General features: G+C 56.6%; 1 protein-coding gene across 4 annotated transcripts; it reads left to right on the top strand.

The window, feature by feature from the left end:
• Window positions 1–2,006: 2,006 nt before the first annotated feature.
• On the top strand, window positions 2,007–21,771 carry LOC148813411 (uncharacterized). 4 transcript variants are annotated; one of them, XM_088908347.1, is made up of 8 exons: window positions 2,007–3,833; window positions 4,485–4,588; window positions 12,624–13,188; window positions 13,523–13,584; window positions 14,637–14,732; window positions 16,137–16,198; window positions 18,477–18,643; window positions 19,809–21,771. In XM_088908347.1, the coding sequence occupies exons 3-8, from the start codon at window positions 12,628–12,630 to the stop codon at window positions 19,998–20,000; spliced, it is 1,140 nt and encodes a 379-aa protein (XP_088764473.1). In that variant the 5' UTR covers window positions 2,007–3,833; window positions 4,485–4,588; window positions 12,624–12,627; the 3' UTR covers window positions 20,001–21,771. The 4 variants fall into 4 exon arrangements, with proteins under 4 accessions (XP_088764473.1, XP_088764472.1, XP_088764475.1 ...); XM_088908346.1 differs by lacking the exon at window positions 4,485–4,588; XM_088908349.1 differs by lacking the exons at window positions 2,007–3,833; window positions 4,485–4,588 and adding an exon at window positions 3,972–4,083.
• The last annotated feature ends 655 nt before the right edge of the window (window positions 21,772–22,426 follow it).

Here is a 22,426-nt window from a genome sequence, read left to right on the forward strand (position 1 = left end):
GAGTGTGTATGTGTCCTGTGATGGACTGGTGTCCTGTCCAGGGTGTGTGTGAGTGTGTGTGTGTGTCCTGTGATGGACTGGTGTATACTGGGTAAAGTGGAGAATGAGTGATGTCAAAATGGCAGTGTTTTGGCGTGGGGCGGATGAATAAACACGCTTCCTGATCGACCCCCCTTCTCTTTCTCCCCCCCCAGGACCCAGATGAGGTCCAGTACACCACCGTGGGTCTCAAAACCCAGGGGGCGACTCCGAGAATCCCCCGGCCAGCGGAGGAGTGTGTCATCTATTCTTCCGTTGTTGACGAATAGCACCACCCGGTGGGCAGGGTGTGAACTTCCGAGTCTCGTTTTTCAGCCCTCGTGACATTCAGGGGGCGTTTTGGGGAAAGAAAAAACCAGGAGACGCGTCTTTACACCGAGAGTGGCAGGGGGCTGCAGCGGTTGGTCGGACCACCGTGCCGATGGGATTCTCGGATTACTCTCCTCACGATCCAGTCGGCCCATCGGCACATCCTCCTCCTCTCGAGAACTCTTTTCCATTATCCAGCGGGAAACCTTTGAAAGACCGCAGACCGCGACTTTCTCATCCCGGATCGCCTGGACCCGAGCTAAATTTTACTTCGTGATTTAGAAGGGGAAATGAAAAGGGATTTTGCCACACAGAGCCGTGTAAAAATGCTCAGGATATTTTCAACATGTTTACAGTCTTTTTTTTTTAATTAATAAAAATGAATTACTGCATTAACGGTTCAAAATTGTTGTGATTCTGTTAATTCACTAGCAGGGGTCACTGTGCGTCTCCCAGGTGGGGCTACTGGTGCAGAATGATCACTGTGCGTCTCCCAGGTGGGGTTACAGGTGCAGAATGATCACTGTGCGTCTCCCAGGTGGGGTTACAGGTGCAGAATGATCACTGTGCGTCTCCCAGCTGGGGTTACTGGTGCAGAATGATCACTGTGCGTTTCCCAGCTGGGGTTACTGGTGCAGAATGATCACTGTGCATCTCTCAGGTGGGGTTACTGGTGCAGACTGATCGCTGTGCGTCTCCCAGGTGGGGCTACTGGTGCAGAGTGATTGCTGTGCGTCTCCCAGGTGGGGTTACTGGTGCAGAATGATCGCTGTGCGTCTCCCTGGTGGGGTTACTGGTGCAGAGTGATCACTGTGCGTCTCCCTGGTGGGGTTACAGGTGCAGATTGAACACTGTGCGTCTCCCAGGTGGGGCTACTGGTGCAGAATGATCACTGTGCGTCTCCCAGGTGGGGTTACAGGTGCAGAATGGTCGCTGTGCGTCTCCCAGGTGGGGTTACTGGTGCAGAATGGTCGCTGTGCGTCTCCCAGGTGGGGCTACTGGTGCAGAATGATCCCTGTGTGTCTCCCAGGTGGGGCTACTGGTGCAGAGTGATCACTGTGTGTCTCCCAGGTGGGGTTACTGGTGCAGAATGGTCGCTGTGCGTCTCCCAGGTGGGGCTACTGCTGCAGAGTGATCACTGTGTGTCTCCCAGCTGGGGTTACTGGTGCAGAGTGATCACTATGCGTCTCCCAGGTGTTAAGTCCTATAGAGTCCTTGTGGTATTTATTATTTCTATTATTATTATTATTATTATCATTATTATGGGGGCACACCGTGTTTCACCCGTGACGCTGTGTTGGACGAAGTGGTTACAGCTGGACAGAAGAGTGTTCAGTAATAATAATAATAATAATAATAATAATAATAATAATAATTATTATTATTATTATCTGCATCAGAAGAGTGTTCAGTAGGAGTGTGTCCAGCCTTGTTTGTGTTCTCCTGAATGACGGAATGCGACTCCAGCAGCTCTCCTTGGAAAATGATGTCACGGCTTTTTTCTGTCGTTTGAAACAGTAAAAACCTGCTTCTCCGCCCGGAGGCGCCAGTTCCGAGAGCCTGCGGGAATATGGAAACACACTGTGTGTGTGAGAGAGAGAGGGAGGAGGAATGGGAGAGTGTGTGTGTGTGTGTAAGGGAATGGGAGTGTGTGTTTGTGTGTGTGTGAGAGGGAATGGGAGTGTGTGTCTGTGTGAGAGGGAATGGGAGTGTGTGTTTACTGTGTGTGTGTGAGAGGGAATGGGAGTGTGTGTGTGTGAGAGGGAACAGGAGTGTGTGTTTACTGTGTGTGTGTGAGAGGGAACAGGAGTGTGTGTTTACTGTGTGTGTGTGTGAGAGGGAACAGGAGTGTGTGTTTACTGTGTGTGTGAGAGGGAACAGGAGTGTGTGTTTACTGTGTGTGTGTGAGAGGGAACAGGAGTGCGTGTTTACTGTGTGTGTGTGAGAGGGAACAGGAGTGCGTGTTTACTGTGTGTGTGAGAGGGAACAGGAGTGCGTGTTTACTGTGTGTGTGTGAGAGGGAACAGGAGTGCGTGTTTACTGTGTGTGTGTGAGAGGGAACAGGAGTGTGTGTTTACTGTGTGTGTGTGAGGGAACAGGAGTGCGTGTTTACTGTGTGTGTGAGAGGGAACAGGAGTGCGTGTTTACTGTGTGTGTGTGAGAGGGAACAGGAGTGCGTGTTTACTGTGTGTGTGTGAGAGGGAACAGGAGTGCGTGTTTACTGTGTGTGTGAGAGGGAACAGGAGTGTGTGTTTACTGCGTGTGTGAGAGGGAACAGGAGTGCGTGTTTACTGTGTGTGTGAGAGGGAACAGGAGTGCGTGTTTACTGTGTGTGTGAGAGGGAACAGGAGTGTGTGTTTACCGTGTGTGTGTGAGAGAGGGAACAGGAGTGCGTGTTTACTGTGTGTGTGTGAGAGGGAACAGGAGTGCGTGTTTACTGTGTGTATGGAGAGGGAACAGGAGTGCGTGTTTACTGTGTGTGTGTGTGTGAGAGGGAACAGGAGTGTGTGTTTACTGTGTGTGTGTGAGAGGGAACAGGAGTGCGTGTTTACTGTGTGTGTGTGTGAGAGGGAACAGGAGTGTGTGTTTACTGTGTGTGTGTGAGAGGGAACAGGAGTGTGTATTTACTGTGTGTATGTGAGAGGGAACAGGAGTGCGTGTTTACTGTGTGTGTGAGAGAGGGAACAGGAGTGTGTGTTTACTGTGTGTGTGTGTGAGAGGGAACAGGAGTGTGTGTTTACTGTGTGAGAGTCAGAGGGAACAGGAGTGCGTGTTTACTGTGTGTGTGTGTGAGAGGGAACAGGAGTGCGTGTTTACTGTGTGTGTGTGTGAGAGGGAACAGGAGTGTGTGTTTACTGTGTGTGTGTGTGTGTGAGAGGGAACAGGAGTGTGTGTTTACTGTGTGTGTGTGTGAGAGGGAACAGGAGTGCGTGTTTGCTGTGTGTGTGTGTGAGAGGGAACAGGAGTGTGTGTTTACTGTGTGTGTGTGTGAGAGGGAACAGGAGTGTGTGTTTACTGTGTGTGTGTGTGTGTGAGAGGGAACAGGAGTGTGTGTTTAGTGTGTGTGTGAGAGGGAACAGGAGTGCGTGTTTACTGTGTGTGTGTGAGAGAGGGAACAGGAGTGTGTGTTTACTGTGTGTGTGTGTGAGAGGGAACAGGAGTGTGTGTTTACTGTGTGTGTGTGTGAGAGGGAACAGGAGTGCGTGTTTACTGTGTGAGAGTGTTTCTGCGTGCCTGTGTGGGCGGAGGAATCCCAGGACAGGAAGGCGGGACTCTCTGCTCTCCCCCCACAGCTGACGGAGACGCCGCTGGAGTCCCAGCAGCGCGACTGCTCGCTCGCCAGCCCGGTCCGGTCCGGTCCGGTCCACAGCAAGCCCCACGCTCGCCACACAGCCCCGTGACGTGTTCGCCCGGGCGGGCCGGGGGGGGGGCGAACCCCACGCAACAAGCCGGTGACAGGACACCGACGAGGGCCGGGGGTCCAGGTAAACACGCTCGGGTCTCGCCACGAGTGGGTTCGTGATTATTATTATTATTATTATTATTATTATTATTATTTCTGCTGACCAAGAGGTGGGTGGAGGTGAGGCGGAGGCGGGGGGGGGGTGTGCCATCGTCTTGGAAGTTTCCACGCAAACTTTGTCAGGACCGTCTGCTCTTGCCTGTCACTCTGACACGCACACGGAGGCGGACGCGGACACGGACACGCAGGTGCCGTCCGGGCGGTGCAGCCAGGTAGACAGGTAACCCCGGCGCTAACAAAACAAACCCCCCCGTCGACGAAAACCGTGAAATATTGTTGCTTTTTCCTCTCTCTCTCTCTCTCTCCATTTTTCTGTTTTTTTTTTTACGACGGCGGTGTTTAATTTTTATTCTGGCGTTCAGAAAAAAACGCTTCTTGGCGGGCGCCGGGACACACGTCCGAAGTAAAAAAAACAAAAAAACAAAACCAGGGTTTGATTTTAAACAACAACAACAACAACAAAAAAAAAAAATCTGAATATTAACGACCACGGTATCGTGCGGGTCATTATCACGGGTTTCCTGAGGTACAGTAAAATCGACTCTTTTCTTTCATTCTCCGTGTGTGTGTGTGTGTGTTTCCAACCCATTTGTGGGAATATTGAATTTTGCAGTGAAACTCCTCGTCTCTTCCCGAACTTCCTCCTGTACGAAAATCGCGAAGGTTCACCTTCGATAACACGACGACTCATGGGCCCCGACAGAAAGGGGGGGAAAGGTGTTTATATTCCTGTTTTTTTTGTTTTTTTTTACCGGAGCAATGCTGTTCCCGAGAAAGAGTAAAAAAAATCTCGTTTGGATCCAGAGGGTCAAGTTTTGACCTCCTCCTGCTGGGCGATTATTATATAAACACCGGCGCTCTGCACTGGAAGGGTAGTATAACTGAAAGCAGAAAAGTACTTTCATGGAGAATTCAATCACAAATAGGACATCGCTGGGCTTAAGCTGGGGGGCTGTCCAGTCCTGGTCCTGGAGGGGTCAGTGTGTGTGTGTGTCTGCAGAGTCTCCAGGGGTCTTTAAAGCAGGGCTGTCCAGTCCTGGTCCTGGAGGGGTCAGTGTGTGTGTGTATCTGCAGAGTCTCCAGGGGTCTTTAAAGCAGGGCTGTCCAGTCCTGGCCCTGGAGGGGTCAGTGTGTGTGTGTCTGCAGAGTCTCCAGGGGTCTTTAAAGCAGGGCTGTCCAGCCCTGGTCCTGGAGGGGTCAGTGTGTGTGTGTCTGCAGAGTCTCCAGGGGTCTTTAAAGCAGGGCTGTCCAGTCCTGGTCCTGGAGGGGTCAGTGTGTGTGTCTGCAGAGTCTCCAGGGGTCTTTAAAGCAGGGCTGTCCAGTCCTGGTCCTGGAGGGATCAGTGTTTGTGTGTGTCTGCAGAGTCTCCAGGGGTCTTTAAAGCAGGGCTGTCCAGTCCTGGTCCTGGAGGGGTCAGTGTGTGTGTGTCTGCAGAGTCTCCAGGGGTCTTTAAAGCAGGGCTGTCCAGTCCTGGTCCTGGAGGGGTCAGTGTGTGTGTGTGTCTGCAGAGTCTCCAGGGGTCTTTAAAGCAGGGCTGTCCAGTCCTGGTCCTGGAGGGGTCAGTGTGTGTGTGTATCTGCAGAGTCTCCAGGGGTCTTTAAAGCAGGGCTGTCCAGTCCTGGTCCTGGAGGGGTCAGTGTGTGTGTGTGTCTGCAGCGTCTCCAGGGGTCTTTAAAGCAGGGCTGTCCAGCCCTGGTCCTGGAGGGGTCAGTGTGTGTGTGTCTGCAGAGTCTCTAGGGGTCTTTAAAGCAGGGCTGTCCAGTCCTGGTCCTGGAGGGGTCAGTGTGTGTGTCTGCAGAGTCTCCAGGGGTCTTTAAAGCAGGGCTGTCCAGTCCTGGTCCTGGAGGGGTCAGTGTGTGTGTGTGTGTCTGCAGAGTCTCCAGGGGTCTTTAAAGCAGGGCTGTCCAGTCCTGGTCCTGGAGGGGTCAGTGTGTGTGTGTATCTGCAGAGTCTCCAGGGGTCTTTAAAGCAGGGCTGTCCAGTCCTGGTCCTGGAGGGGTCAGTGTTTGTGTGTGTCTGCAGAGTCTCCAGGGGTCTTTAAAGCAGGGCTGTCCAGTCCTGGTCCTGGAGGGGTCAGTGTGTGTGTCTGCAGAGTCTCCAGGGGTCTTTAAAGCAGGGCTGTCCAGTCCTGGTCCTGGAGGGGTCAGTGTGTGTGTGTCTGCAGAGTCTCCAGGGGTCTTTAAAGCAGGGCTGTCCAGTCCCGGTCCTGGAGGGGTCAGTGTGTCTCTCTGTGTCTCTCTGTGTCTCTCTGTGTGTCTCTGTGTGTCTCTGTGTGTCTCTGTGTGTCTCCTGGCACACACGCGTGCAGTAATCCCTCACCTCCGCTCTGCCCCAGCAGCAGGATTATCTCCGCTCATCAACACTGGAGGCTGGGGTGGGGTCTGGGGGGGATTAACAGATCCTGTCGCCGCGGGGAGATTAGCGTAGGGAGGGTGTGCGCACTCTCCGACAGCCGGCCGGGCGGGAAGACCCTGATCTAGGCCATCGCCAGGCAGCTTCTCACCCCCCGGGGGCTGAAGAGTCTCCTGTCCTGACTGGAGGAGCTCACCCAGCTGTGTCTGGAGAGAAGCCAGGGTATCGGCTTCAACCACAGGGCTGGGCAGCTTGTTCCCCACCCCCGCCACCCTCTGTGTACAGAAGAGCCTCCTGTCCTGACTGGGGGAGCTCACCCAGCTGTGTCTGGAGAGGAGCCAGGGTATCGGCTTCAACCACAAGGACTGGGTGGCTTGTTCCCCACCCCCGCCACTCTCTGTGTACAGAAGAGCCTCCTGTCCTGACTGGAGGAGCTCACCCAGCTGTGTCTGGAGAGAAGCCGGGGTATCGGCTTCAACCACACGGACTGGGCGGCTTGTTCCCCACCCCCGCCACCCTCTGTGTGAAGTACCGCCTCCTGTTCTCAGTTTTAAATATGGCCCACTGTGGTTTGTGTTCAGAACCAATTCAGTCGATTCAAATGTTGATTTCCAGCTAAAGATGACATGTCGTCCTAGTGAAAAAGCAGTGGTGCCTTGATATAACAGGGGGGGTGTTGTCCTCGTTCAGCGTCAGAACTGGAGTTGCAAGTTTTGCCTTTTTTTCCTTGCCTAAATGCCAAGATCTGGAGTCCGTCTTGCGAGCAAACTGACAGCGTTCTCGTCGTAAAACAGATATGTGATCGACCGGTTTTTTTTGAGGGCTTTCGTGACTGTCTTTGCGGAAGAAGTGCTTGTTTTGTTTCTCTTGAGTTGCTTGCTTTCTGGGTGAAATCCTACAGCGGACACACGATCGAGCAGGTACCAGGCAGATCTTGGGTCCCTGACGGGGGGGCGTGTCAGAGAGGGAGGAGGGCAGGGCGTCTTTACATCTGGAACAGGGGGCTCCGGCCTCTGGACTGAAATTGAGGATCTGAAAAATAAGTCGAGCAGGGGGTCGCAGGGGGCGCAGGGGGTCGGCACTGCTGCCTTGCAGCGCTGGGGCCCTGGGCTCAGTTCTGGACCGGGGGGTGCTGTCTGTGTGGAGTCTGCATGTTCTCCCCTGTGTTTGTGGGGGTTTCCTCCAGGTGCTCCAGTTTCCTCCCACAGTCCAGAGACAGGCTGGTGGGTGAATTGACTTCTGGGAAAACTGGCCTTGGTGTGTGTGTGTGTGTGTGTGTGTGTGTGTGTGTGTGTGTGTGTGTGTGTCCTGTGATGGACTGGTGTCCTGTCCAGGGTGTGTGTGTGTGTCCTGTAATGGACTGGTGTCCTGTCCAGGGTGTGTGTGTGTGTCCTGTAATGGACTGGTGTCTTGTCCAGGGTGTGTGAGTGTGTGTGAGTCCTGTGATGGACTGGTGTCCTGCCCAGGGTGTGTGAGTGTGTGTGTGTCCTGTAATGGACTGGTGTCCTGCCCAGGGTGTGTGAGTGCGTGTCCTGTGATGGACTGGTGTCCTGTCCAGGGTGTGTGAGTGTGTGTGTGTCCTCTGATGGACTGGTGTCCTGTCCAGGGTTTGTGTGTGAGTGTGTGTGTCCTCTGATGGACTGGTGTCCTGTCCAGGGTTTGTGTGTGAGTGTGTGTGTCCTGTGATGGACTGGTGTCCTGTCCAGGGTGTGTAAGTGTGTGTGTGTCCTGTGATGGACTGGTGTCCTGTCCAGGGTGTGTGAGTGTGTGTGTGTGTCCTGTGATGGACTGGTGTCCTGTCCAGGGTGTGTGAGTGTGTGTGTGTCCTGTGATGGACTGCTGTCCTGTCCAGGGTGAGCCCTGCCTTGTGCCTGTTGCTTGCTGGGACAGACTCCAGCTCCCCCAGTCTGTGACCCTGTCCTGGAGAGAGAGCAGTGGGAGGGTGGAGGGACACATTAAGTCAAGTGCCTGAAATGAAGTGATTCACTTACAGCAGCTCTTGAGCGACCGGGTGAAGCAGACAGGTTCCTCTCGTCAGCAGACTGTGTGTGCGCTCCCAGACACACAGCTCCTCGTGAAGAGAGAGTCCCGTCTGCTTCAAAAACACATCAGTAATTAACAGCAACCTCCCCTCCCCTGACGAGCTCTCTAATCAGCCTGCCAAATCTGTCCTTGTGAAAGGCTCACAGCGCTAAGCAGAGCGGGTGGGTTCGGTTTTGCACGATTGTTATTTTAAACCCAGGATGTTCCTTCTCGGTGCAAAATGTGCTGTAATCCTGGGGAGCAGAGACAAGCGCTTCTCGGAGGCTAGCGTTGGGGAGAGACGGGGGGGGCGGCTCAGCGTCTTGGCTGGGAAGACGTTTATATTTCACTTCTGTTGTGTTTCTGACTCGATGGAGTAAAACTGAGTCTCTTCACAGTCCTGTACGGATCTGAGGAGGAGGAGTGTGAGGGTGAAGCTGGAGGTGATCAGACTGAGTGTCTCTCCAGTCCTGTACAGATCTGAGGAGGAGGAGTGTGAGGGTGAGGCTGGAGGTGATCAGACTGAGTGTCTCTCCAGTCCTGTACAGATCTGAGGAGGAGGAGTGTGAGGGTGAAGCTGGAGGTGATCAGACTGAGTGTCTCTCCAGTCCTGTCCAGATCTGAGGAGGAGGAGTGTGAGGGTGAGGCTGGAGGTGATCAGACTGAGTGTCTCTCCAGTCCTGTACAGATCTGAGGAGGAGGAGTGTGAGGGTGAGGCTGGAGGTGATCAGACTGAGTGTCTCTCCAGTCCTGTACAGATCTGAGGGGAGGAGTGTGAGGGTGAAGCTGGAGGTGATCAGACTGAGTGTCTCTCCAGTCCTGTACAGATCTGAGGAGGAGGAGTGTGAGGGTGAAGCTGGAGGTGATCAGACTGAGTGTCTCTCCAGTCCTGTACAGATCTGAGGAGGAGGAGTGTGAGGGTGAAGCTGGAGGTGATCAGACTGAGTGTCTCTCCAGTCCTGTACAGATCTGAGGAGGAGGAGTGTGAGGGTGAAGCTGGAGGTGATCAGACTGAGTGTCTCTCCAGTCCTGTACAGATCTGAGGAGGAGGAGTGTGAGGGTGAAGCTGGAGGTGATCAGACTGAGTGTCTCTCCAGTCCTGTACAGATCTGAGGAGGAGGAGTGTGAGGGTGAAGCTGGAGGTGATCAGACTGAGTGTCTCTCCAGTCCTGTACAGATCTGAGGAGGAGGAGTGTGAGGGTGAAGCTGGAGGTGATCAGACTGAGTGTCTCTCCAGTCCTGTACAGATCTGAGGAGGAGGAGTGTGAGGGTGAGGCTGGAGGTGATCAGACTGAGTGTCTCTCCAGTCCTGAACAGATCTGAGGAGGAGGAGTGTGAGGGTGAAGCTGGAGGTGATCAGACTGAGTGTCTCTCCAGTCCTGTACAGATCTGAGGAGGAGGAGTGTGAGGGTGAAGCTGGAGGTGATCAGACTGAGTGTCTCTCCAGTCCTGTACAGATCTGAGGAGGAGGAGTGTGAGGGTGAGGCTGGAGGTGATCAGACTGAGTGTCTCTCCAGTCCTGTCCAGATCTGAGGAGGAGGAGTGTGAGGGTGAAGCTGGAGGTGATCAGACTGAGTGTCTCTCCAGTCCTGTACAGATCTGAGGAGGAGGAGGAGTGTGAGGGTGAGGCTGGAGGTGATCAGACTGAGTGTCTCTCCAGTCCTGTACAGATGTGAGGAGGAGGAGTGTGAGGGTGAAGCTGGAGGTGATCAGACTGAGTGTCTCTCCAGTCCTGTACAGATCTGAGGAGGAGGAGTGTGAGGGTGAGGCTGGAGGTGATCAGACTGAGTGTCTCTCCAGTCCTGTACAGATCTGAGGAGGAGGAGTGTGAGGGTGAGGCTGGAGGTGATCAGACTGAGTGTCTCTCCAGTCCTATACAGATCTGAGGAGGAGGAGTGTGAGGGTGAAGCTGGAGGTGATCAGACTGAGTGTCTCTCCAGTCCTGTACAGATCTGAGGAGGAGGAGTGTGAGGGTGAAGCTGGAGGTGATCAGACTGAGTGTCCCTCCAGTCCTATACAGATCTGAGGAGGAGGAGTGTGAGGGTGAGGCTGGAGGTGATCAGACTGAGTGTCCCTCCAGTCCTATACAGATCTGAGGAGGAGGAGTGTGAGGGTGAGGCTGGAGGTGATCAGACTGAGTGTCTCTCCAGTCCTGTACAGATCTGAGGAGGAGGAGTGTGAGGGTGAGGCTGGAGGTGATCAGACTGAGTGTCTCTCCAGTCCTGTACGGATCTGAGGAGGAGGAGTGTGAGGGTGAAGCTGGAGGTGATCAGACTGAGTGTCTCTCCAGTCCTGTACAGATCTGAGGAGGAGGAGTGTGAGGGTGAGGCTGGAGGTGATCAGACTGAGTGTCTCTCCAGTCCTGTACGGATCTGAGGAGGAGGAGTGTGAGGGTGAGGCTGAAGGTGATCAGACTGAGTGTCTCTCCAGTCCTGTACAGATCTGAGGAGGAGGAGTGTGAGGGTGAAGCTGGAGGTGATCAGACTGAGTGTCTCTCCAGTCCTGTACAGATCTGAGGAGGAGGAGTGTGAGGGTGAAGCTGGAGGTGATCAGACTGAGTGTCTCTCCAGTCCTGTACGGATCTGAGGAGGAGGAGTGTGAGGGTGAGGCTGGAGGTGATCAGACTGAGTGTCGCTCCAGTCCTGTCCAGATCGGACGAGGAGGAGCGTGAGAGCGAGTGTTTGTACAGTATCTCCGCTCTGTGTGTTTGGAGCAGTTGCAGCTGGCAGAGTTTTAAAAATAGTGTCTGTGAGTGTGGATGACATTTTCCAGGCAGGCCAGGAGGAGAGGGAGCCCGGTGATAATCACAGCAGGGTGATGGATTGGAAAAGCTGTTTATCAGCCAGGCAGGCAGGGCGGTTGGACGGGACACTGAGTCCAGCCGCTCGTACCCTGTCCCTGCTTGTCGTGATCACGGGACTACTGTCGGGTGGTGGTAGTGTTAATTGGGGATAATACTACTGGGAGGTAGGTTCGCCGGGCCTGTGTGCTTCCGAAGTCATCAAGACTTGCCTGTCCACCTGCCTGTGCGTCTGTTTGTCCGTGTGTTACGGCTGTGTCTGTGTCTCCGTTGACCCAGGGATGTGGGGGATCCCCTGGCTTCTCCGGTCAGGACAGGAGGATCTGCCTTACGCGGAGGGTGGTGGGGGTGGGGAACAAGCCGCCCAGTCCGTGTGGTTGAAGCCGATACCCTGGCTCCTCTCCAGACACAGCTGGGTGAGCTTCTCCAGTCAGGACAGGAGGCTCTTCTGTACACAGAGAGGGGTGGGGGTGGGGAACAAGCTGCCCAGCCCTGTGGTTGAAGCCGATACCCCAGCTCCTCTCCAGAAACAGCTGGGTGAGCTCCTCCAGTCAGGACAGGAGGCTCTACTGTACACAGAGGGGGGTGGGAGGGGGGAACTATCAGAATTTGCAAGTGAGAGGACACCCCCCCGTCCGATGCAAGAGCTCCCCCAAGGGAGGCCCTGACCAGTGGGAGGCGCTCTGGAGCTCCTGAGCAGGTCCTCAGCCCGGGGAGGGGGGAGGGGGCGGGAGAGTTTATCCCCTGCGGTGTGCATTAATATTTCACAGCGTGCGGGGTTAATATTTAATGGTGGCTGGCTGGGAGCGCCATCTGCTCTCCTTGAGCCTCGGGCGCTGATAATTGCTCGTCTGGGCAGGGGGCTGGGGCTGCTGTGGCTGGGGGGAGCAGAGGGGGCGCCCCTTTCTTGAGGGACCAGAGGAGACGAGGGGGTGGCGAGAGGGGCGAGCTGCTGGAGCTTATTATCCCTGGGAAGTGCCGGGGGCAGTTGAAATGCAGGCGGGGGTGGCGCCTCTTTACACAGAGTGGGGGTGGGGGTGGGGAACAAGCTGCCCAGCCAGGTGGTTGAAGCCGATACCCCCGGCTTCTCTGAAGTCGCTATACTGGGGACGCTGGACTGTAAACAGGCGCCGTCCTTCGGATGAGACGTCAAACCGAGGTCCTGACTCTCTGTGCTCATTAACACTCCCGGGGTGTCTCTGGAGAAGAGTAGGGGTGTTACCCCAGTGTCCTGGCCTGATTCCCCCCCTGGTCTTGACCCATCATGACCTCCTAATCACCCCCCTCTCTGAACTGGCTCCATCCCTCTGCTCTCCTCCCCACTGAGAGCTGCTGTGTGCTGAGCGGACTGGAGCATCATCCAGGTGGGGGCTGCACACTGGGGGGGCTGGAGGGGATCCCCCTGACCTGGGAAGAGCTCTGAGGGGGAGGGTCCGGCAAGGCGCTATATAGAGAGTGTTAGGAATTATTATATTATTATTATGATATGCGGGATGAATTGTGACTTATCGGATGCTGACGCTGCCCGTCTCTCTCTCTCTCTCTCTCTCCCTCTCTCTCTCCCTCCCTCCCCCACAGAGTCATGAGGCGCTACAGCTCGGAGGGGTCCCTGCTGGACTGTGACTTCCTGCCCTGGCACAAGGTCGCCCTGCGCCGGCGCGACGGCCGCGCCGCCCCTGAGTCCGCGGCGCGGACCCCGTTGGGGGGCGAGGAGGAGGGGGAGGAGCCGGGGGAGGGGCCGGGGGCGGGGCCCCGGGGGGGCGGGCCCGCCGGCCGCCCGGGAGCCAATGCCGGGGGCGGAGGGGCGGGCCCCGCGGGGGAGGGGGCGGGGCCGCCCGCGATCTGCGTGCAGAAGGAGCACAGCCTGAGCGCCGAGGCGCTGACCCAGGTGGGGCTGCCGGCGGCCGGCCAGAGCTTCCACTTCGGAGGGGGAGGGGGAGGAGGGGGCGCGTTCCTGAGCGTGGGGGCGCTCACGGAGGGGTGCCGGGCCTACAGCGACAGCCAGCTGGGCCCCGGGGCGGTGCGGGAGGCGGGGGCCGTGCCCTCCTCCCCCTCCTCCCCCTCCGCTGCCTCGCTGCCCAAGCACCACGGTATCGCCAAGCTGGCCAGCGCCAAGATGCACCTGCGGACCTGGTTTCAGCACGTAAGAGGCTCCCCCATCTCCCCCCCTCCTGCCTTTCGCTGTGCGTCGTCCCCCCCCCCCTGTCCCTTAATCCCTCTCTGTCCCCCTATCCCTCTCTGTCCCCCTATCCCTCTTTCCGGGGGGGGGGGGGCTGTCCTCGTTCCTCTCGTTCTCGTTCCTCTCCGTCTCCCTCTGTCAGTCCCCACCCTGGCAGCAGCTCCCGGGCTCGTTCCTCGCCAGAGTGTGGGGGGGAGGGGGGTCATGCCGGGCGACCACCCCCCCCCCCCGAGCCGGGGGATGTGGCGCCTGCGCGCTGAGCCCTGCGTCTCTCTCTCTCTCTCTCCCCCTCTCTCAGAGCTTTCACTCCAGCGTGGAGTACGAGCTGGACAGCCCCGACGGCCCGGAGGGGGACAGCCGGTGAGGGACACCGCCGCGCCGCCCGGCCCCGGCCTCCGCCCCGTTCAAGAGCTCCCCACGATCCCCCGGGACACAGCGGCACAGAACACTCCCACGATCCCCCAGGGACACAGCAGGACAGAACACTCCCACAATCCCCCGGGACACAGCGGACACAGTGTCCCTGGGGAGTTGTGGGAGTGTTCTGTCCTGCTGTGTCCCTGGGGGATTGTGGGAGTGTTCTGTCCTGCTGTGTCTCTGGGGGATTGTGGGAGTGTTCTCTCCTGCTGTGTCCCTGGGGGGTTGTGGGAGTGTTCTGTCCTGCTGTGTCCTTGGAGATTGTGGGAGTGTTCTGTCCTGCTGTGTCCCTGGGGGGTTGTGGGAGTGTTCTGTCCTGCTGTGTCTCTGGGGGATTGTGGGAGTGTTCTCTCCTGCTGTGTCCCTGGGGGGTTGTGGGAGTGTTCTGTCCTGCTGTGTCCCTGGGGGATTGTGGGAGTGTTCTGTCCTGCTGTGTCCCTGGGGGGTTGTGGGAGTGTTCTGTCCTGCTGTGTCCCTGGGGGATTGTGGGAGTGTTCTGTCCTGCTGTGTCCCTGGGGAGTTGTGGGAGTGTTCTGTCCTGCTGTGTCCCTGGGGGGTTGTGGGAGTGTTCTGTCCTGCTGTGTCCCTGGGGGGTTGTGGGAGTGTTCTGTCCTGCTGTGTCCCGGGGGGTTGTGGGAGTGTTCTGTCCTGCTGTGTCCCTGGGGGGTTGTGGGAGTGTTCTGTCCTGCTGTGTCCCGAGGGGTTGTGGGAGTGTTCTGTCCTGCTGTGTCCCTGGGGGGTTGTGGGAGTGTTCTGTCCTGCTGTGTCCCGGGGGGTTGTGGGAGTGTTCTGTCCTGCTGTGTCCCTGGGGAGTTGTGGGAGTGTTCTGTCCTGCTGTGTCCCTGGGGGGTTGTGGGAGTGTTCTGTCCTGCTGTGTCCCTGGGGGGTTGTGGGAGTGTTCTGTCCTGCTGTGTCCCCGGGGGCTGTCCCTTTATCTGCGGCCGCTGCCCGTCCCCGTAAGCAGACCTGTTGTTGTGTTGTCTGTCCGCGCGCAGAGACCGGGACCGCGAGGCGAAGTCGCGCCTGCCCTTCCTGAAGCGCTGGAGCGAGATGGGCACGGTCACGGCGGCCAGCAGCCACTACGACGTGAAGTGAGTTGCCGCCCCTCCGACCTCCGGGATCGCTGCAGATCCGCCGCAGGCGACGGGGAGGTCCGGCCCACGAGGGTTCGAAACGTCCTGTCGGAGGGCTTTGACCAGGCCTGCTCACCCAGCCGTGTCTGGAGAGGAGCCAGGGTATCGGCTTCAACCACAGGGCTGGGCAGCTTGTTCCCCACCCCCGCCCCCCTCTGTGTACAGAAGAGCCTCCTGTCCTGACTGGAGGAGCTCACCCAGCTGTGTCTGGAGAGAAGCCAGGGTATCGGCTTCAACCACAGGGACTGGGCAGCTTGTTCCCCACCCCCACCCCCCTCTGTGTACAGTAGAGCCTCCTGTCCTGACTGGAGGAGCTCACCCAGCTGTGTCTGGAGAGAAGCCAGGGTATCGGCTTCAACCACAGGGCTGGGCAGCTTGTTCAACACGCCCACCACCCTCTGTGTACAGTAGAGCCTCCTGTCCTGACTGGAGGAGCTCACCCAGCCGTGGCTGGAGAGAAGCCGGGGTATCGGCTTCAACCACAGGGACTGGGCAGCTTGTTCCCCACCCCCGCCCCCCTCTGTGTACAGTAGAGCCTCCTGTCCTGACTGGAGGAGCTCACCCAGCTGTGTCTGGAGAGAAAGAAGAGCCTCCTGTTATCAGTTTTAAATGCGCTTCCAAACAGTTTGGTGCTATTCCACTGGAGCCCCAGCAGGTGGGAGCCTGGTCAGTACCTGGAGGGGAGACCTCCTGGGAAAAACTAAGGCTGCTGCTGGGAGAGGGGTGAGTGGGGCCAGCAGGGGGCGCTCTTACCCTGCGGTCTGTGTGGGTCCTGATGCCCCAGTATAGTGACGGGGGACACTGGACTGTAAACAGGCGCCGTCCTTCAGATGAGATGTAAAACCGAGGTCCTGACTCTCTGTGCTCATTAACAATCCCGGGGTCTCTCTGGAGAAGAGTAGGGGTGTTACCCCAGTGTCCTGGCCTAATTCCCCCCCTGGTCTTGACCCATCATGGCCTCCTAATCACCCCCCTCTCTGAACTGGCTCCATCCCTCTGCTCTCCTCCCCACTGAGAGCTGCTGTGTGCTGAGCGGACTGGAGCATCATCCAGGTGGGGGCTGCACACTGGGGGGGCTGGAGGGGATCCCCCTGACCTGGGAAGAGCTCTGAGTGGAGAGTCCAGAAAGGCGCTATAGAAGTGTGAGGAATTATTATTTTGTTATCCCACATGGGAAATTTGCTTTGCAGGCAGGTGAAGACACAACACAAAACGTTTAACAGATCCAACACATCACGCACAGGATATTCAACAGATGCATGGAAACGAAGAAAAGAAATGTATTTAAAGTAAATGCACAGTCGAGGCTGTGTGTGTGTGTGTCTCTGTCTCTGTGTGTTTGTGACTCTGTGTGTGTTTCAGGCCCAGTCCAGAGGAAGTGAAAAAATGGGCAGAGTCTCTGGACAACCTGCTGGCTCACCGCTGTGAGTGGACACTGACCATCACACACACACACACACACACACACACACACACACACACAGAGACAAAGACACACTGCCTATCACACACACACACACACACACACAGAGACAAAGACACACTGCCTATCTCACACACACACACACAGACACAGACACACTGCCCATCTCACACACACACACTGCCCATTTCACACCCACAAACACACACACACTGCCCATCTCACACACACACACTGCCCATTTCACAAACACAAACAGACACACACACACACTGCCCATTTCACACCCACACACAGACACACAAACACAGTGCTCATCTCACACACACACTGCCCATGTCTCACTCTCACACTCTCACACACACACAGACACACTGCACATGTCTCTCACAGTCACACACTGACAAACACAGAGATAGGTCCTGTACTGTACTGACCTAATCCTGAAATTGTCACACACAGCATCTTTGTAAGCACAAATATTTACACACACACACATAAACACAACCTCACTCTCCTTAACGCACAACACACACAGCTACACAACCTCACTCTCCCGACAGAGAGAGGAGAGAGAGGGGAGAAAGGAGAGAGAGGGGAGAAAGGAGAGAGAGGGGAGAAAGGAGAGAGAGAGAGAGAAAGGGGAGAGAGAGAGAGAGAGAGAAAGGGGAGAGAGAGAGGGAAGAGGAGAGAGAGAGAGGAGAGAGAGACACAGCGAGGTTTCGGGAGAGTCACTTCTTGCCAAACTGCTGGGTGGCTTCAGAGAGGGAGAGAGAGAGAAGGAAGGGAGAGGGAGAGGAGGAGGAGGTGGGGGGTGTTGTCTTTCATTCCAGTCCGTTCACATTCCTGCCCCCCTGAGAACAGGGAGGAGGGGAAATGTCAGGGGGAGGAGACAGCGCGATCGTCCTGGGAGGCCGACACACACACACACACTCACCAAGACGCACGCAGCTCTGAGCTCTGAGCCCAGCAACAGGGCAAGAGCCTCCCGTCACCTCTCTCCGTGTCTCCTCTCTCTCACTGTGTCTCCTGTCTCTGTTGTCCTTGTTTATGATTAAGGGGCTCTGTGATCTCTCTCTCACACTGTGTCTCCTGTCTCTGTTGTGTGTGTTTATAACTGAGGGGTCCTCTGTGATCTCCTCTCTCTCACTGTGCCTCCTGTCTCTGTTGTGTGTGTGTGTGTGTGTGTGTTTATGACTGAGGGATTCTCTGTGCTCTCCTCTCTCTCTCTCTCTCTCTCACTGTGTCTCCTGTCCTGTTGTGTGTATTTATGACTGAGGGGTCCTCTGTGATCTCCTTCTCTCTCGCTGTGTCTCCTGTCCTGTTGTGTGTGTGTTTATGACTGAGGGATTCTCTGTGCTCTCCTCTCTCTCTCTCACTGTGTCTCCTGTCCTGTTGTGCGTGTTTATGACTGAGGGATTCTCTGTGCTCTCCTCTGTCTCTCTCACTGTGTCTCCTGTCTCTGTTGTGTGTGTGTGTTTATGACTGAGGGATTCTTTGTGCTCTCCTCTCTCACTGCGTCTCCTGTCCTGCTGTGTTGATTTCTGAGAGATCCACTCTCTCTCTCCGTCCCCAGCTGTGGGGTGACATTTCCTGTTGGTACCGCAGTAGAGCTCAGTCCAGCTGCTCAGTTCCGTTCCCAGCCCTGGAAGCTGGAGAAGTTCATTAACACGTCACTTCAGTCCCCTTACAGAGAGCAGTGACGCTGATCTCTTGTCAGATGTGTGTCTGTGTGCGGGACAGTGTGTGCTTTCCTCTGTGGATTGTGTGCATGGGATAGTGTCCAGTCAGTCAGTGTGTCTGTATGAGCCCCTCTCTCTCTCTCAGTGCAGTGTTCATGTACTGGAGTGTCCAGTCAGTCAGGGTGTCTGTGTGAACCCCTCTCTCTCAGTGCAGTGTTCATGTACTGGAGTGTCCAGTCAGTGTGTCTGTATGAACCCCTCTCTCTCTCAGTGCAGTGTTCATGTACTGGAGTGTCCAGTCAGTGTGTCTGTATGAACCCCTCTCTCTCTCAGTGCAGTGTTCATGTACTGGAGTGTCCAGTCAGTCAGGGTGTCTGTGTGAACCCCTCTCTCTCTCAGTGCAGTGTTCATGTCCTGGAGTGTCCAGTCAGTGTGTCTGTATGAACCCCTCTCTCTCTCAGTGCAGTGTTCATGTCCTGGAGTGTCCAGTCAGTGTGTCTGTATTAACCCCTCTCTCTCTCAGTGCAGTGTTCATGTACTGGAGTGTCCAGTCAGTGTGTCTTTATTAACCCCTCTCTCTCTCCTGCTCCTTTTCAGTTGGTCTGGCAGCATTCCGAGCGTTCCTGCGCTCCGAGTTCAGTGAGGAGAACCTGGAATTCTGGCTGGCCTGTGAGGCATACCGGAAATCCAAGTCCAACTTCAGCCTCCAGCGCAAAGCCAGGAAGATCTTCTACCAGTACATCGAGCCCGGAGCTCCCAGAGAAGTAAGGGACTGTATTCAAATACAGCTCACAGCACACAGCACTGTGTGTGTCCTGTGATGGACTGGTGTCCTGTCCAGGGTGTGTGAGTGTGTGTGTGTCCTGTGATGGACTGGTGTCCTGTCCAGGGTGTGTGAATGTGTGTGTGTCCTGTGATGGACTGGTGTCCTGTCCAGGGTGTGTGAGTGAGTGTGTGTGTCCTGTGATGGACTGGTGTCCTGTCCAGGGTGTGTGAGTGTGTGTGTGTGTCCTGTGATGGACTGCTGTCCTGTCCAGGGTGTGTGAGTGAGTGTGTGTGTCCTGTGATGGACTGGTGTCCTGTCCAGGCTGTGTGAGTGTGTGTGTGTCCTGTGATGGACTGCTGTCCTGTCCAGGCTGTGTGAGTGTGTGTGTGTCCTGTGATGGACTGCTGTCCTGTCCAGGGTGTGTGAGTGTGTGTGTGTCCTGTGATGGACTGCTGTCCTGTCCAGGGTGTGTGTGTGTGTCCTGTGATGGACTGCTGTCCTGTCCAGGGTGTGTGAGTGTGTGTGTGTCCTGTGATGGACTGGTGTCCTGTCCAGGGTGTGTGTGTGTGTCCTGTGATGGACTGCTGTCCTGTCCAGGGTGTGTGAGTGAGTGTGTGTGTCCTGTGATGGACTGGTGTCCTGTCCAGGGTGTGTGTGTGTGTGTGTGTGTGTGTGTGTGTGTGTGTGTGTGTGTGTCCTGTGATGGACGGGTGTCCTGTCCAGGCTGTGTGTGTGTGTGTGTGTCCTGTGATGGACGGGTGTCCTGTCCAGTGTGTGTGTGTGTGTGTGTGTGTGTGTGTGTGTGTGTGTGTGTGTGTGTGTGTGTCCTGTGATGGACGGGTGTCCTGTCCAGGCTGTGTGTGTGTGTGTGTGTGTGTGTGTGTGTGTGTGTGTGTGTGTGTCCTGTGATGGACTGCTGTCCTGTCCAGGGTGTGTGAGTGTGTGTGTGTGTGTGTGTGTGTGTGTGTGTGTGTGTGTGTGTGTGTGTCCTGTGATGGACTGCTGTCCTGTCCAGGGTGTGTGAGTGTGTGTGTGTGTGTGTGTCCTGTGATGGACTGGTGTCCTGTCCAGGGTGTGTGAGTGTGTGTGTGTCCTGTGATGGACGGGTGTCCTGTCCAGGCTGTGTGTGTGTTGACCGCGGGTGTTGCCCCTCTCCCTGGCAGGTGAACCTGGACTCCAGGACCCGCGAGCTGACCCGCAGCCTGGTCCAGGGCCCGTCCCGCTCCACCTTCTCCCAGGCCCAGCGCCGCGTCTACGGCCTGATGGACCGCGACTGCTACCCCCGCTTCCTGCGCTCCGACCTCTACCTGGCCCTGCTGGGGGGGGCCCCCTCTGAGAACGGGGGCCCCCTCTGAGAACCCCCACCCCGCCCCGGCCTCGTTAGTCCCATGGCGTAGGGCCCCAGACCTGTGTAGAGGTCCGTTCTCTCCCGCCCGCTGCCGTTTCATCGTGCGCCCGAGCAGACGTGAGCCTGACACTCCGGAGACACACCACAGGACGGGAGGCACAGCGAGAGAGAGAGAGAGAGAGGAGCGTCTCCCTCGGCCATGAACACACACCACAGGACGGGAGACACAGCGAGAGAGAGAGAGGAGAGAGCTCAGAGCGTCTCCCTCGGCCATGAACACACACCACAGGACGGGAGACACAGCGAGAGAGAGAGAGGAGAGAGCTCAGAGCGTCTCCCTCGGCCATGAACACACACCACAGGACGGGAGACACAGAGAGAGAGAGGAGAGAGCTCAGAGCGTCTCCCTCGGCCATCAACACACATCACAGGACGGGAGACACAGCGAGAGAGAGAGAGAGAGAGAGAGAGAGAGAGAGAGAGAGAGAGAGAGAGAGGAGCGTCTCCCTCGGCCATGAACACACACCACAGGACGGGAGACACAGCGAGAGAGAGAGAGGAGCGTCTCCCTCGGCCATGAACACAAACCACAGGATGGGAGACACAGCGAGAGAGAGAGAGAGAGAGAGAGGAGCGTCTCCCTCGGCCATGAACACACACCACAGGACGGGAGACACAGCGAGAGAGAGAGAGAGAGGAGAGAGCTCAGAGCGTCTCCCTCGGCCATGAACACACACCACAGGACGGGAGACACAGCGAGAGAGAGAGAGAGAGAGGAGAGAGCTCAGAGCGTCTCCCTCGGCCATGAACACACACCACAGGACGGGAGACACAGCGAGAGAGAGAGAGAGAGGAGCGTCTCCCTCGGCCATGAACACAAACCACAGGACGGGAGACACAGCGAGAGAGAGAGAGAGGAGCGTCTCCCTCGGCCATGAACACACACCACAGGACGGGAGACACAGCGAGAGAGAGAGAGAGGAGAGAGCTCAGAGCGTCTCCCTCGGCCATGAACACACACCACAGGACGGGAGACACAGCGAGAGAGAGAGAGAGGAGAGAGCTCAGAGCGTCTCCCTCGGCCGTGAACACACATCACAGGACGGGAGACACAGCGAGAGAGAGAGAGAGGAGAGAGCTCAGAGCGTCTCCCTCGGCCGTGAACACACACCACAGGACGGGAGACACAGCGAGAGAGAGAGAGAGGAGAGAGCTCAGAGCGTCTCCCTCGGCCATGAACACACACCACAGGACGGGAGACACAGCGAGAGAGAGAGAGGAGAGAGCTCAGAGCGTCTCCCTCGGCCATGAACACACACCACAGGACGGGAGACACAGCGAGAGAGAGAGAGGAGCGTCTCCCTCGGCCATGAACACACACCACAGGACGGGAGACACGGCGAGAGAGAGAGAGGAGAGATCTCAGAGCGTCTCCCTCGGCCATGAACACACACCACAGGACGGGAGACACAGCGAGAGAGAGAGAGAGGAGAGAGCTCAGAGCGTCTCCCTCGGCCATGAACACACATCACAGGACGGGAAACACAGCGAGAGAGAGAGGAGAGAGCTCAGAGCGTCTCCCTCGGCCATGAACACACACCACAGGACGGGAGACACAGCGAGAGAGAGAGAGAGGAGAGAGCTCAGAGCGTCTCCCTCGGCCATGAACACACACCACAGGACGGGAGACACAGCGAGAGAGAGAGAGAGGAGAGAGCTCAGAGCGTCTCCCTCGGCCATGAACACACACCACAGGACGGGAGACACAGCGAGAGAGAGAGAGAGAGAGAGAGAGAGAGAGAGAGAGAGAGAGAGAGAGAGAGCGTCTCCCTCGGCCATGAACACACACCACAGGACGGGAGACACAGCGAGAGAGAGAGAGAGGAGAGAGCTCAGAGCGTCTCCCTCGGCCATGAACACACACCACAGGACGGGAGACACAGCGAGAGAGAGAGAGAGGAGAGAGCTCAGAGCGTCTCCCTTGGCCATGAACACACATCACAGGACGGGAGACACAGCGAGAGAGAGAGAGGAGCGTCTCCCTCGGCCATGAACACACACCACAGGACGGGAGACACGGCGAGAGAGAGAGAGGAGAGAGCTCAGAGCGTCTCCCTCGGCCATGAACACACACCACAGGACGGGAGACACAGCGAGAGAGAGAGAGAGGAGAGAGCTCAGAGCGTCTCCCTCGGCCATGAACACACATCACAGGACGGGAGACACAGCGAGAGAGAGAGGAGAGAGCTCAGAGCGTCTCCCTCGGCCATGAACACACGCCACAGGATGGGAGACACAGCGAGAGAGAGAGGAGAGAGCTTAGAGCGTCTCCCTCGGCCATGAACACACACCACAGGACGGGAGACACAGCGAGAGAGAGAGAGAGAGGAGAGAGCTCAGAGCGTCTCCCTCGGCCATGAACACACACCACAG

Source organism: Atractosteus spatula (genome assembly GCF_055471065.1).
Source record: "Atractosteus spatula isolate fAtrSpa1 chromosome 10 unlocalized genomic scaffold, fAtrSpa1.hap1 SUPER_10_unloc_1, whole genome shotgun sequence".
In the NCBI taxonomy this organism is placed as follows: domain Eukaryota; kingdom Metazoa; phylum Chordata; class Actinopteri; order Semionotiformes; family Lepisosteidae; genus Atractosteus; species Atractosteus spatula.

Coding starts and splice junctions, on each gene's coding strand:
- LOC148813411 (XM_088908347.1), top strand. CDS start 12,628: ATGAGGCGCTACAGCTCGGAGGGGTCCCTGCTGGACTGTGACTTCCTG. Junction 13,189..13,522: donor TGCGGACCTGGTTTCAGCAC/GTAAGAGGCTCC, acceptor CCCCTCTCTCAG/AGCTTTCACTCCAGCGTGGA. Junction 14,733..16,136: donor AGCAGCCACTACGACGTGAA/GTGAGTTGCCGC, acceptor TGTGTGTTTCAG/GCCCAGTCCAGAGGAAGTGA.